Source organism: Pseudoliparis swirei, chromosome 3 (assembly GCF_029220125.1).
Source record: "Pseudoliparis swirei isolate HS2019 ecotype Mariana Trench chromosome 3, NWPU_hadal_v1, whole genome shotgun sequence".
NCBI classification, from domain to species: domain Eukaryota; kingdom Metazoa; phylum Chordata; class Actinopteri; order Perciformes; family Liparidae; genus Pseudoliparis; species Pseudoliparis swirei.
This window is the reverse complement of record NC_079390.1, coordinates 18737779-18753936: the sequence shown is the minus strand read 5'-3', so window position 1 is coordinate 18753936 and position 16158 is coordinate 18737779. Positions and strand designations below refer to the sequence as shown.

Sequence of the window (16158 nt, the reverse complement as noted above, 5' to 3'; positions counted from 1 at the left end):
ATTTGTTTTTTTAGGAGTTACTAAAACCACCTTCTGGCCACTGTCTGTTAATACATCACCTCTTCTTTAAATAGACCAAGAGTGTGGCTTGTGCATCGGATAACACCAAAGTAACGATGCAGTGACACAAACGTAGGAGTGTCTCATCTAAAATGAATAACACCTCTGCATCACTCTGGATTCTTTCATTATTGTTGATGGCTGACTTGCAAACAGAGATGTGTGTATAAGAAGTTAATGAGGTGCTAACTCTGTCTTCTGGGCTATTTAATTAGATTTAAGTGGACTCTTGATATTGTTCTTTACTTAAGAAGCATTTAATCAACTCCCAACATTGTGGAAAAATGAAATAGCTAATAGTGGCAGAACGCTTGGCCAAAACAAATACCGCTACAGAGGTCAGACATACATCACATCTCCTTTCCATTTTGGTCATTAGTTTATTCTCCATTAGAAGCCCGCGGGCCCACTCTGTTCCACAAAGAACAGGCTTCTGCTGAAAAACGATGACGAACACTAAATGCGGGCTGTCTCTTTGGTGATTAGTTGCATTCATGTAAAATATTTCTAACGCTTTATAAATGCTGTTTCCGTCGAGATTTTATCTTCCCACTCCTCCGATTCATCATTTATAAATTCTAATATTTTACTTCAAACGTTGATGTTTATAATATGAGCTCACTACATGAAAAGTCACTGACCGTCCAACCCTTTCAGATTAATTAGACTCCATAGATCACCGAGGAGCTCTTCTTTTCACAGTGCTGCAAGGACGTGCTTGAATGCTGCGTTTCCCAGGAATTGAAGGCCTTTGCAATACATTCAAAAGAAAGGCAAAAAAAAAAGCCTTTGTGTACGGAGAGAGCATAATTCTATGATCTATGGCTCAGCTGCTCAGGGTGCAGCGCGGCACCGAACCCCTCTGATGGGCTGTCGCTGTAATTCACCACCTAATGTGGATAATTAGTCTAAATTCGCGGAGTGCTTGATTCCACTGACAGCTTCGCCAAACGCTTGACGAAGACACCGCAGTCGCGGCATCAGTCACAGGCGAACGGAAATGCAGTTAGCGGAGGGCCTCTTCATGTTTTATTCAATCACAGAGCGATGCTCAATTAATCAGTTTCTGCAATTAAATTAAACATGTATACATGCATAAAACATGAAAGAAATATCAGGGGTGTTTGAGCCCCGCTTGGTTCCATGTGAACCCAACAATAGAGTATTTCGGTTCAGCCCTCTACAACGGGCTCTGAGGCTCCTGTGACGGGGAATCGTTCCGTGAGAGACAGAATGTGTAAAATATCAGCGCAGTATGCGCCCCTGATGCATTCACCGTCCAATGCATTTCTATAAATATCAAGAGCTGTGTGTTTACGTCTGTCTGACCCCTAATATGTATTCAGTTGAACAGCCCCTCTACCCAATCACTCCGTATTGCTTCATTGCAGAAGCGTGGCTCTCTGTATGTCAAGTCTCATTGGCTGCGGTCTGCCGTATCTCCTGACATGTAATATTGCTTTTCACTTTCTATCAAGTGCAGGCAAAGCCTGCGCTCAGATAAATACTGACACGTTGCAGTGGGGTTTGTTTGTATCTCCTGGTGCCTGCGTGATTTCCGTCGGCTGATTTGTAAACATAGCACCACAGTCGGCACGATCAAAGGTCTTTCGCATGTCAGAATACATTTGCATTTGGATTCATACTGCCGCCAACATAACTTATGCCTCTGTGGTCTGATAACAGCTTTGAGATACATCTTGACATTTCCAACACATTGAATTGTGCAATTTCAATTAAATGAAGTTGTTCCTAAACAGATGTAATCCAAATTTCTAAGCCTCGGCTGCCTGTCACATTTCCTGAAAAGCCAAATAGGATTAGATGTTGTGTGCGACTGTGGCTCGGTGGAAGAACCGGGCCGTTCTTCAGGTCGGTGGTTCGATCCCCAACTCTGCTCGACGTGTCCTTTGGCAAGGCACAACACCAGTTGCCGCCGCAGACTGTTTGCATGCTTTGAAAGGAAATGAATGTTAGTTCTGATGAGCAGGTGACATCTTACATGGTAGCCCCTCTCATCAAATGGTTACATTAAATGCATTAAAAGTGCTCTGAGTAGTCGGAAGACTAGAAAAGCGCTATGCAAGTAAAGACAATTTATGTTTTAATGAAATTATTAATATTTATACTCTAAATGATTCAAATATACAAAAGGCTGGTGATGGTAATGATCTCTTCCACGTCCCCGACTAGATATTGGAGTGAAGATAAATTCCAGTGAAAATAAATTCCATTACGGCCCAGCTAACAATAAGAGTGCTGTATATATGTGGCCAAATAGAAATAAACAATTCAATAACATAATACAGCAACCTACAGGTAGGCTATGAGCTTTGAACCGGAAAGGATTCAATTCATTGTGATGAATAAGAGTTGCAGCATTTGATTAGTACACATCTATACGTTTCCTTAATTCAGTGGTATAAATATCTCTTATGTTATTGTTAATATAGTGTCAAAGTGCAAAATAGTCCGTAAGATATGCATATGCCTGACCAGTTCGGGTGCGCTGGCCCTTTAAGAGATTGGTGTGAGGATGGTGAAGCCAACACAGTTAAACCCGAACCAACCGGGGAAGTTGTGAGTGTGCCTTCAACATAAAATCACAATAGGCGATGACACGCAGACACAATCGGAACGGTATGAAATGAGCACGTGTTTGAACGCAAAACTACAACCATTAAAAGATCTTAAAAAACGTCTAATAAGTGTCGAGTGTTCGCAAATGAATGATATAGGTTGTAAATATCATCTCTACATATATGTACTTAGCACAAGTGGTCTGCTATGGCAATGAAACACACCGTGATAGTGATCCCCTCGGGATTCACGCAGCGTTCTCACTTTGTTCACCATAGATTGAGTTTATTTATATAAATGTTTACATGGCTACTCTCGACGCGTTAGCAAATTGTAGTTTTATTTTGAAAGCGGGACCGGAAACTACCTCTCCCACCGCCCGGGTCTTTACCCCGGAGAGTGTTGGCTCCGGGAGCGTGCGGTGTTGTGATGAGGCCGGAGTAATTCATTCCAAGTAGCGGAGCAAGGGGAGAGGAACCGAGGCGGGAAGGAGAACTGACGCCGTGTGTTTCACTGAGTTGAAGGTGTTTCCGCTCCGCGCGAGGACTCTGAGGCTGAAGCCGCCCGCAGCGGAGCTTGCGGGGCGGGTTTCTCCCTGCGTGACAAGTAGCGCAAAGACGGGACGGGAGGGCACCGCGCACCGACCGGGCGCAGCCTCTCCTCCCATCACCTGCGGCTTGCTGTTTCACGGACCGTCCGCTGGGTTTCAGACGCATCAACAACAACAACAACAAGTTTCAATGCGTGAACCAGCGGTTTAGTCCAGCGGCCGGGATGCTGCCGGTGGAGTTTGGTGCTGTTTCCATCCCGTAGCCTGGAAGTCACCCGCGCGTCTGTTTGGATATACTATCTGCTGTGAAACATCCCAGTGGATCATAATGGAGTACCGCCAGCCGTCGGTCCCCCTCCTGGTTCTATGTGCACTCACAACTCTGGCATATGGTGAGTTGAAATTGGCTGGTTGTTTTTTGGGGTTATGTTTGCACAGATGGGGCTTATGCTCCATATCAGTGGCTCCAACGAGGACTCACTGACTCCCCGGCGCTCTGAAGGGGGGAGGGAGGGTGGGGGTCTCCCCACCCCACACACACACAAAAAAACCTCAAAATAATTCATTAATACATGCAAATAAATACATTTCACTTCTAATTGTACTCATGCGAAGTTACTATTTCACGCCCAACTTCCTCGTGTGGAACACTTATTTGTGAGCAATAATCCGCCCCCCTGGATGATGTCATTTAAAAGGCCACTTAAACCAGGGCACACCAGAGGGGCCCCTGTGCAGCTTTACCGCGTGTCCGGCCCAAGGGACCGCGGATTCACACCAGCATCTGCTCCGCTGCGCCGCGTCCATCTCCATCATCCGGCCTGTTGGGTGAGGACGGGTCCTCACAGAGTGCAGGTGTGGAACCGAGGCGGCGTGATGGAGCCGCTGCAGGGTACAGGGGGGGGGGGGGGGGGGGGCTGGGCTTTTTCAACCGCTGCGTTCTAAATGTTAAACTCATCTTCTATGTTTCCAATCTGATTGCTCTCCTGCGTGGTGCAGTGGAGACGTGGAGCACATGTGCAGGGATGCTGGTTAACGATGGAGTTCCCCTGGGTTCAGCCTCTTCTGAATCCCCACATGAGTCCACAGCTAAGCGGCCTTGTTGTTGTTTCATTGCTCGTTTCTAATTCAAAGAAGTGCATTCAGCTCCTCTCACACTAAACTGTGCATTGACAAAAGGCTAACGCACCATCGGCCAGACGACTTGTCGGCTGGGCCCCCCTCTGGGACGTCGGACACCCGGCTCCATCATAGGCCGGATGCTGGATCCACAGATCCCTCATCAATCACAGATGCACGGCAGGTGGTTCACTGGTTTTCGTCCCACCCACCTATAACTGCTCAATTTTCCACACACAAACACGGGCCACCTCTGACGTACAAAAGCATTCCTCTTCAACACAAGTGGGATGTGATAGTCTGTGACAGCGTGGTGTCGTCGGGCCTGGACCCACTGTTGAGACACCCTTTCTTTTTTTTCTCATCACAAGGCAGTAAACATTGACTGAGCATATGAAGTTAACATCTGTAAAAGTGCTCCTTCACTGACTCCAGATGCTCCTCTGGGCCAACACAGGCTGGATTAAAGCGTCTTATTTACACTTGAGCAGAAACACACGGGGACTTTTAGGATAAAAAGCCTTTTTCTTTATCGTTGAAATATTTACATTTGAATCCGCATTTTTCTTCCCATTTGTTAATTTTCGGCACATTGCCATCCAGAGCTACGAAGGAAGCGTCACGTTAGTGCCGGCATGGAGATGCATGCCATAGAAACTCTCTGCTTCTGGTATCTGAAGGGGCCCGGACCCAGAGTCGCATATCAGGGGCCCTGGTCTTCAGACTGTTTGCCCAGTAAGGCGACACTGAAGTGTGACCGGCCGACTGTCAGTCATCTCTGTCACCGTCAGTCAACGCAGCGACTCCACCCGCTTCTCTCCAAAGACCGCCGACAGGCTGAAGGGGGGGGGGGGGTATTTGTGTATGTGTTTGCCATGCTCTCACTGAAGTGACCATGCGGGGAGGGCTCGAGGTCAGCCCCCCCCCCCCCCAAGCGGACCAGTACACCTGATCAAATAGCGCCGCCACACCGTGAAACCCACGCGGTTTAAATACAGCGAGTGAGCGTACCACCCGTCTCCCCCAGAGAGGGGGGGGGGAGGGTTGGAATAGCACAATTAACAAGACGCCCCGTTGTTCAAAGTCGTTCCTCTTGTTTGCTGGCGTCTTTTCTTTTCTCACTTGAGGCGCACGCCGTCTTCTACATCGACGCTCGGTGGAAGAGGTTGGGGGGGGTTTCGATAATGGATCTGTCGAGAACAGTTTGACAGGAGGAGTTCTAGCCGTTGCTGGGATTTAATCGGTGACATTTCAGTAGTTTCTCTCTTAACATGCGCCACTCCTTTTATCCTTAAACAACGACAAGGTATCGGAAATCCTCACGTTGGAGAGCTGGAATCTGGAAATATTGGGCATATCTTGCTTTAAATTTTGCTTCATGATGAGTCGGTATGTTGTGCGTATCACGAGAGAAAAGTTTCAGTATCTGAGATCAAAATCCGGTTGGTTTGATGTCTGGTTGCACGTTGGATCTCATTCCTTTACGCTGGTATGTCATGGTTAGTGGCTGTCAAAGAGTTTACCAGCCTCGAGTCCTCGTGCCTTTGTGTCCCAGTGACGACTAGAGACAACAATTTATGAAATGAATCTAGTATTCAGGGAGTGTTGCTGGCGCTGCACAGTACTCATGTACTTCTACTTTAGGCGCTCGTAAAGGCTGAGTGTTTAGCTGATGTGGACACGAGATTTGAGAACGAGACTTTGTTAGGACACGATAATGAACAAATCGTATCGATTAAAAAGGTAAAATTCAAATGTCAAATGTCAAAAAGAAGCACTGTTAGTGGAGGTATCCTGACGGAGGGGATCAGAACCACGGGAGACTAGGATCCAGGTTCAGAGATACCAAAGCTCCCTTTTAGTCTCAGTCAATGTTGCATTCATTCTCCAACGCGTCTGCTTCTCTTTCTCCGGCAGAGGAAGGAAGCCGACAGGGAGAGCTCTGTTGTCCCTTTCTGACAACTAACCGCTTCGGTGCACCTTCCTCCTCCTCCTCCTCCCCCACCCGCCCATCTGTTCATCACAGATCAATTAGCCCGTCAATATCTCAAAGCGTTGGCATGACGCACGACAAGCGAGCCGCGCCTCCTGGGAGTCGGCGCGGCGCGAGCAAGTCTTCGTTTTGCTCCGACTGAATCACGCCGCTGTAAACGTCCTCTTCCCGTCGTCACGGAACCGGCAGCGCCAATCACGCGCCGGCATGGACGTTTGAAGCTTAGTTTTATTTTTCTCCCCACAATTTGCTACATTTAGAGCCACGTGATTGTAAGGATGTTCTGAAACTGGGCACTTCGCAAATGATGGAAAACAGGCTTCCGGAAATGTTGAATTAAGTTATCAACATTTAATGGCAGGAAGTGTAAAACAAACATTCAAGGCTCACGATCGTGATCTTCATCGGCTCCCCCGCCCTCCTTCCGGCGTCGAGATACCTGTGGAAGAGACCGCTAATCTCTAATCCACAGAGTCTTAGACTCAAAATCAGCCAATCCTCGCTCTCAAAGGTGAGTCCAGCCTTGAACACCTAGTGATTGGTTCAAAGTTCCGCTAGAACAATGGAGGGGTCGAGTGTCACTGAACCCCGGTTCAAAAACGTCACTTCCGGTCAAGTATTTTCACAATAAAAGTCCCGTCTATTATTGTAAGTCACTTCACGGAATTCAACCGGCTTCGTCAATCTATAATACTAACGTACAGTCACTCTCATGCAACATACATTAATTCTTGCCATTTACATTTGCATAGAGTAAACATTACCCCTATGCTTCATAATACATTAATAACAATACGAATATTCTCCCTAATATTTCCTATTATAATATCTTTCTATATGTCTAAATTTAAAACATAAGACCTCTGCAGATGTTATCAAAAAAAACTATTACAACCTAACATGATCAAAAAGTGATGATAGAATTTCACAGGCCCAAATATTCCTGACGCGACGGCTCGATGACGGCTCGATGACGCCTCGATGACGCCTCGCGCTGCGTTAACGACTAATTTGTGCTTTGGACTGAAGCGCAACGCAGGAAAAAAAACATCACTTTCTCATTGGGGGGGGGGGGGGGGGGTTGCGATGCTCTGATATCGCCCCTGCACATTCCCGCCACACAGGGCCAAAGTAAACACACCACGGGTAAGCAGAGACTCCTCCCCCGGGCAGGGACTCTATTCAGCAGCCAGCGCCGACAGCACCAGTCAGCCAGTCCCTCTCCTTAAAGGTCTGGACTGCGAGCGCCTGAGGGGCCCCGGCACAATGCCCGCCTCAGGCTGCAGACAGATGGATGGCCCCCGGACATTAGTTCCAGTGGTTCTAGGAGGGCGGACCCCTCTGTCGCGGGTCATCAAATCAAAATAGATGCAGCGATGCCCCGTCGAGGCCGTAAATACCGTGGGACGACACGGCGGCAAACGTCTTGACGAGAGGATGTTGACTTGGTGGAAGAAGGAATCGGGACACAAGTCTGTTTTTGTTAGACATATTTGAAGAAAAATACCAACAGATGCTACTAACTAAAACTATAAACAATTATTATTTCCCCCCCCCAACCATAGCAAGATCCGCAGATGAACGATCGTTCGAGGTCATCATTTTCGGTCATTTGTATAAATACAGGGAAAAAAGACTCAGAGGACCCAAACTCTAGATGTTCTCCCTGCTGGCGAAGGATTAAAGTGGTTCGACATCCACATCAACCCTACATGCGTTCTCTTTGCGTGCGTGTGTGTGTGTGTGTGTGTGTGTGTGTCCACTCAATCATTGTATCCATCTGCACTGTGTGGCACAGTGAAGCTGTGTAATATACATTTATTTCATTAAGCAAATAACAATGAAATATTGGGCAAAAAACATTGAAACACGATTCAGTCGAAAATAATGTCAACATGCTTTACACGGTAATAATATATTATAAAGGCACTAATCCAATTATTACCAGTAAACTCCTTGAAAGAGATCTGAAACTGTTAGCTAAATATATATTATTATGCTACATATCAATTCAACTCCCATTTCTAATGTCAACAAGTAGTCTTCAATTTCAATGAATATCGTTTTATTACTGTCTTCACTACAAAGAGATGTCCTTTACAGCATTAGGCAAATTCAATCAATCAAAGCTGAATGATTTATTATTTTAACCCACAAATACAAATAGAACTTTTCAGCTTTTATAATTGTTTAATAAATTAACACAAGAGCTCAATAATCCTGCAGCTGTAGCAGCAGTGTTTCTGGTAACACAACCCGTCCAACAGGAGCACATGTCTCCATCAAGCGTCACTGGAGAGACCGTGGGTCCATCTTCATGTTTTTTTTTGCCAGTTTCCTTTACTGACCACAATCTCTGCCGTCACAATTGAAAGGCTTTGCCGCCGTGCCGGGGGCCTTCGCGGCCGCCCGGCACTCCAAAAGCCCGGCGTGAGGAACGAGCCGACAAGCGATCGTTTTCAGCGCCGGTGCATCGAGGTGACGCTGCAGCGAAGTCTGACAGCCGCTGTCATTATTTAGTGGCCGGCTTTCGAACCGACGCCGACAGCTCTCTCTGAAAAGTGACAGCTGCTGGAGGCCGCTTATTTGGCGACGGGAGCGTCGGTTCACAACGAGTGACTTGGCTACTCGTCCTCCGTAGCGGCAGTTCGATGATTGACGTCCTGAAGGAAAAGCGCTCATTAAAGAAATGAGACTTTGGCGCCGAGGCAATTAGAGTCCTCGACTTGTTATCTCTGAATGCAGCTCGGTGATCGGCAGCTGGGTTTGAATCCTTAAACTTCCCCCTTTCACTCGGTTTCTCCACTTCCTGTCTTAATTAGACTTCACAAATAATGTTCCTCCGAATCCCTTTGACAGTGTGAGAGGAGCACTTATTCATGTTGATCTTTCACTGTAATGTGATCACGCTCCTTCCCCCTCCAGTCACACATTGTTCATCTGTGATTCATATTCATTATGCCATCATGATGTAGTCTCCTCTCAGTGTATCATCTTCAAAGAACTATCGATGAAACTTTATGTTTGCCATGTCGGCAACTGAACATCTGGTTGCCATTTTTATGTTTTGAGTAATAAAGACGCCAAAATGTGACACGTGGATGACGTGTTGAACATGCTTTGCAGCGTCGTTTCCAGTTCAGCTCAAAGCCGCCTGGAAGCTTCTGATGGCGACCAAAGGCCGAGAGCTGGTCACCAGTCTCTCAAAAGGGGGGCCAGCGGCCAATACCTGGCAACCCTGGCTGTCGAGCCCTGTATAAGCACACAGATCTAGTTCATCCAACTAAAAAGAGGACAGAGCAGAGCACTCAGTCACTGTATAATGAATATACGTCTCTACTTCAGAGTGAACGATGAGCTCACATTTCAAATTCGAATCGGATTGTTTTTCTTCCCAGTTGTGAACTCCGGAAGTTCCGTCTGGAGCCTTTCCTACACACTCAGACGGACAGGAGCAGATAGCTGTGTGTGTGTGTGTGTGTATGGGCGTGTGTGGGCGGTCCCAGATCTAATAGGAGCTAATCTTGGAATATGCTGCTGTGGGACAGGAAGCCGGGGGCATTTCCCCACAGCTGCGTTAGGCCACTGGCAACCAGTGGTGTGCCCGTCCTCCCCGGATCGAGGGAGAGGCCACATACAACCAAAACGGACTGATCCTTAGCGAGAATATATCCCGCGCTAATCAGCATCCAGCCGTGCTCGATACACTCTAGGAGTACAAACTCAAAGTTATCCTTCAGGTTCTCCCTCGTGAAGCTTCACCACAGCCAGATATGTTCTCTTCTTGCTCTCATCAGGCAGAACTCTCCTAGCAGCAGAGTGGGCTGAGTTGCGTGAGGTTAGCCGCCACATGCAGTTGCTGTTCGTTAAAAATAAAAATAAACCCTCTCCGTTACTGTAACTCCGACTGCCAGCTCTCGGCAGGGTTGTGACGACTTGAAGGACGCGCGACTGATTGTCTTCATGTCCTCGGGACTGCTTGTCTGAGAAGTTGCATTCAAAGTTCACCGAATGCTTAAATATGAGAATAGTTTAGCCGATCCGTCCCCCGCGTCATGGATGTTGAAAAATGATGCGTTCAAAGCAGAAATGTGCGACAAAGTCCATCTCAAACCCGACAATGGAAACGTCCACGTAAAGGAGATGTGTTGTGGCCTCCCCCTGAGTTGTTTGTGGATTTGGAACTAAATCCAAGTTAATCAACCAAGCCTCTGGGCCGTAAGTAACTTTTTGTGTCAAAAAATGGAAGGCAAGCTGCTTCTGCTTCGTCAACTGACCCAAACATCCAGCCAGAACTCATTTCAGCTGCCCCGCCACGCTCAGAGGGAGCATGAAGCAGAGTTGTTAGTGGAAGAGGGCATTTCTTTGGAGCCGCTGTTGGAGGTTAGGTCTCTTTGCTCCCAATTTCCACAACCCCTCTTCGAAAAGGGAGGGCAAAAGAAGAAAGAAGTGCCAGCCCCGACTCATGAATCGGTTCTATGCCCCAAGAGACGCCATTAAAAACACCCAATTTCCTTTTGCAAAGTTGACCCTGCCCGTTTAGATGCTTAGCATCAACACAGGCTCAATTAAGAAGATCCTCTCTTTATGGCTGGCACTTTGCATTCTCATGCAAGTGCCTCATTTGGTTCTCCCCACAGGGTCAGGGTGGGAGGCTGCAGAGAAAGCAGCTCCAGCCTCCCTCCCTCTCTCTGCCACCAATTTAACTATGAATGTGCATTTGCAAATCAATTCCTGTGGCTGTGGTGGAAGTCCAGAGGAGGAGGAGGTAGAAAAGCTGTAAAAACAACATATTCTGCAGAGAGAAGCCAACCCGCAGATTAGGGGGGAGATGGGAGCGGGAAAGTTGTTGAATTGCCTTTGATCTTTATCGCCCTTCCCCTCCCTCCCCCATCCCTTCTTTAAAGATGGTAAAGCTCAGTCTGTTCACCAGTTTTATTGTACTGAAAGTTCAGCTTAAAAAATACTTTTCTTTGCCATTAACGGCTATATCTTTCTTAAAGTAGAATTGGGTGGGAGGCCTGTTATCGTAAGTGCAGGGTGAGGGTTAGCTCAGCTTAGCCTTAATGTGAGTTGCTAAACCAGAGCATGGCTTAATCTTTATTTTTTTTACCATAACTCACCAGAGTGATAAGGAGTGCAGGCCTCTGATACGGCGGTGTCCTGATTTATCTGGTGCCCACCCGGTCTGGGTGGAAGCCACCATCAGGTGCTTTATGTCCTTTTCCCCCTGTGGAGCCGTAGGGAACAGAATGCGAGGCGACACATGAGCCGGGGGTGTTGGCTCGGGGGTGGTTAGCGTGTCGGACCGTCAGCAGGGAAACTATTGGTAAGTAGGTGCGAGGGCTTTTTTGGTTGACCTCAAAATCGAGCCGTTTTCGAATCAGACGAAATGAACGGTCAACGAGTCGGGTCATCATCTGAGGATTATGCCATCTGTGTTTGGGAAATGGTGTCTCTGAACTGCGGTGTGGGGATGAACTTTTCACAGTTCTCCATCTCCTGAATCAGAAGATCTGCTCCAGACACCATCCTCCCACTTTTCTTATTCACTTCTTTGTTTTTAGTCTCAGTTTTCCTATATGAACTATCAGAGCAAGTTGACAGCCTCTCATTTGACCTGTGACTTCTTAGAAGGGGATTATTTCTGCTTAATTGGAGCGGAATCATTTTCATGCCAGGAGAGGTTGCATCACAATCGCACAGTAACTTTTAATGCAAGACTTATTGGGAATGAAACTAATTCTTTAAGTTTCACTTTTAAGTTGATCATTGCAGTCACAAGTATTGATACCACTTTAAATCCCCACACCACCCCCACCCAATACCAGCAGCACTTCCAGGCGGGAGCGCTGTGTGTGAGTTACTGGCTGTTTTGCTGTTTCTGCCTGTTCAGAGGAAGTCAATCTTCCTACTGATGAAAGCCCACTAGTGTGTTGTGGTGAAATATAGCTAAAGTCTGGCAGAGGAGGGGTGGGGGTAATCCACTGTAGATCTTTGGCAGGGATCCTCTGTTTTAGATTTATATCCGCATCACACAACCGAGCCACTTGTTCTTCTCCCAGATGAGAAAAAGTTCTTCCTCAGCACTTTGCCATCTTCCATTATAGAAAGGACATTGCAGCAGGACTCTGTGCTCCCTGCAGCGGGTTTGTTCAGATTTCTCTCTTTTTTTCTTCTTTTTTCTGCGCTATTTCTCCCCCTCCAGTTAAAATTACTTTGAAGTTGTTGGACAGTAATTCGCTCTGTGTGCATCGGCCTCAATGTCTTGATGTAATCTACATACAGAGTGGACCACATGAGACTTTTTTGAGGCAGTTTGGACACATCAGCGAAGCTGAGCGGTTTGTGCCGAGTAGACGAGAGTTAATACAAAAAATATTTTAAAAGCAGTGCTCTGATTCCTCTGCTGGATTAACCAGCCATGTAATCACAAGAGAAAAATTCAAGTGTTTGATTTTGTAGGAAGAGATACTTTACACATTTCCAGCTGACGCAAGGGCCCCATTGATTTCAATTGGTGTGAATGAGTCATTGGTTACTTTAAAGGCTATAGCATAGGATATTTAATTAATTTTCATATTCAGAAAATCATTCACTGAGCCTTTTAGCGCCGCGTGGAGAGACACATGCAGGTCGTTCTATTCATTCGTCACCCTTTGCCCACTCTCATTGTCAAAAATGACAGTTTGCAAGTCTGAAGGCCGAAACTACATGAATACATCTTCACAACCTTCAATGACTGACAGCTATCGGATACCATGCTGCATGGGAAATCATCTCATCTCTACGAAACCATTCTTGTCAAACACTCTCACAGTCTGCACTCTGGCATCCCTGCGGTTTCATTACCTCACATGTAGCTTTAAGAGTTGCTTCCATCCTGCTGTATCACACCACAGCTAATGGGTCCTCAGAGGGTCCAGACTATCCTATTAGACACCCTGCTCCAGACAGCCAGTCGCACTCTTCAGACTCCAGCTGTCCATTTTACCCGATTTGAGTTCCTCCTTTACAGCCTCATCTCTACACTCACTGTGAGCTCTGTAGCTGGGGAATACGACGCCGCTTATAAATTCAAATGTCCTTGAGTTGTGTGGCAGTGGCAGTCGGTCTCCATCAACATGCGGACCTGTGCGATTGCACTCATACTAATGTACAGCCTGCAGCGGGACAAAGGAGGCGTGTGCAAAGGTCCCCATCAAGACAGGGGTATCGAGTGTAGGTTCAGGAGATGTCTCATCATCTTTGGGAAACAGCTGGGCGATCATGTCATCACGCCTAAGTTCATGTGGAGGATATCAGCATATCGTCTCTCACAGCTGATGTTCAGTGTATTTAGCTCAGTCAACATGCTGGTCAGTCAGTGCGTTTTCATGATGGTATAATTCGAATCTTGCTTTAGTCGGACTATGCTATCTTTTGGGGGATCTGCTGTTATCCCAATATACATGGCAGTGAGTAATTCGAATCATTGGCCGAAAGCATGTCATATCCGATACGATAGGTGGCGCTGTTTTCATTACAACTCGTGGTGATACAGCCATTTCCGCTTGACCTCTTCACCACCACCAACAACAACATTTCGAGAAAGATGGCGAAACCTTCAGAGAGCAAGGAGCTACATCCTCTACTATACTTCCATGGTGTTAATAGGAGTACAGCTAATACAAATGGAGCAATTGGGTAAGTTGATAATGGAGAGAAGACGCCGTGAAGGTACACGGAGAATTTAATTTATAGTCTCTTTCGACTTCGGGACTCACGACATGGGAGGGAGGGAGGGAGGCGGCGGGATCTCGAGCATGCGCAAAGACGCAAAGTCCAGTTCCTAATCCAATTCAGAGTTACATGCCGCGAGAGTCGAATTATCAACTGGATCGGACCGAGCTATCCAGGGGTGTTAATCGGACCGAAGTCGGACCGCACATAGTCCGACTAAGGTGTTTACATGAAACGGATAATTCGATTTCAGTCCGACTAAGCCAATAATTCGATTGCATGTAAACGCACTGAGTTCTTCGCTTAACATTTCCACATGGCTCGTTCCAACCAGCCTAGCCTGTAAAATGTATGAGTCAGCTCTTAGAGGCTCCTCCTCCTCCCCCCATCCTCCCGACCACACAGACTCGGTTCAGTTCAGTTTTCATGATTAAAGCTAATAAATGAACAGTCTATCGACAAAAGGTGTCTTTCGTTGTCCTTTGTATAAATGCGTCCCCTAGAATTCCAGAGAACAACACGTATTAGGTCCAGATAACGTTCGACTTTCATGGATCTTTCGAAGACGGCCCGGTGGGAGAGGGCCAGGTGTCCGTCGTTGTTCGTCCATGAGGACTCCGCCACCCTCCACATTAACCCCTTTCAACTCCAACCAGCTGCTTTCATGTTGCCGAGCGTCGCAAGGATTTATTTTTGCATCCTGTTAAATTGACACAGATTTGACGATGCAAACATTATTTTGTGAGCATATATTACACAGCGTATTGTATTAATCTCAAAAGGAAGTTGCGCTGTTACAGCAGCCACATCCCATGTAAGAATCACAGAATAAAAGAGATAAGATGAGACATGTTAAACAGTAGGACTGTACTGTATTTCTGAATATATAGTAATGCTGAGGTAATATTCTTAATGCGACAATTGCAAGTCGAGTACATATGGAAATGTGGTCTGGTTACTGGGGAAAAGGGGAGTTTCTGTTTTTCTTCAATGAATGCACCAGTTTAGAAACAATTGAGCTGCCATTCAGCTGGTGCCAGCTATAGCCCCAAGACATTACACTGTACATTTCCTGTTTCTACAAGGAAAGCGACAAAGGCAGTGAAATAAAGCCGTGAAAGGTATATCTGATCACATTCTGCTGTGTGCTGGGATGTCGGACATTAACCCAGCTGCAATTTAAAACTCCATGCAACTTCAAAGCCTAAAGAGCATTTCCTCTTTCTTCACAGCGTTCTATAGCTCCACTTTGGTGAATGTTCTGCATTGAGAGCAGGGCAACCAGACGGTACTCAGTATTCCCATCAGCGACTAGAACTTTAGAGTTCTTAATCCCCCAAAACCTCTGAGGATTTGTCCCTTTGAGGGCAGGAATTTTGACTGCTTTCCTTATCAGGTGTTATCGGGAAAAACTGAACCTTTGAACCCCTTCTCATTCATGCACCTGTGAGGTGAACCATTACGACCCTATTTATCCTTTATGTTGGACCTGATTACACCGTTATACCTGTGCTCAAGGCACATTCTCAACTCCCTTCCCATTGGAGGGGAAGGACACAGGAAACACGCTGCTATCTTGATTCTTGATGACCCCCTGGAGGTTTGAGAGTTTCCCCAAACTGCAGAAGGCTCCTTCTTCTTTCTCTGCCTGATCAGTTGTTGCACCGTCTTCTTTTTTTGCATTTCTTTTTCACAGGAACATTCCCCCAATGTTCTGTTTAAGTCATATTTAATGGATCAAAAATAAGGGGACACCTGACCATCTAAAGCCATGGGCATTTGTATGGAGTTGGATGGTCCGGAGCAGCTCTCCACAGGATTTAGCCGAAATTATTGTTCGGGAGGTCGGGCACAGATGTTGGAGAATTCCGTTTATTTATTTTATATAGCCCAGAATCACAAATTACAGATTTGTCTGTCGAAGGTTGGGAAAAGATGACCAGGTCGGCAAAGTAAAATTCAAAACAAAGTGGATTTAATTAAGTGTGGTAGAACAAAAAGTCCAAAGACACAACATATTTAACGCGCAGCACGGGCCTGGATGAAGTCGGCTCAAAGCATCGTTCAATAACAGACTCCAGTTCTCCAGGAGAACATGACTCTTTATATCTTTAAGAGCAAGCGTGATTAGATA

At 46.4% G+C, this 16158-nt stretch overlaps 1 protein-coding gene across 5 annotated transcripts in view; it reads left to right on the top strand.

Moving 5' to 3' along the window:
- Positions 1-3114: 3114 nt before the first annotated feature.
- Positions 3115-16158, top strand: part of robo3 (roundabout, axon guidance receptor, homolog 3 (Drosophila)) — an 89541-nt gene continuing 76497 nt past the window's right edge. For 3 of the 5 annotated variants that reach the window (XM_056444216.1, XM_056444208.1, XM_056444198.1), the window contains exon 1: positions 3115-3582. In XM_056444216.1, the coding sequence (XP_056300191.1) occupies positions 3519-3582 (64 nt within the window). In that variant the 5' untranslated portion in view covers positions 3115-3518. The remainder of the gene's footprint in view (positions 3583-16158) is intronic. The other 2 variants (XM_056444249.1, XM_056444224.1) reach the window with 1 other exon arrangement.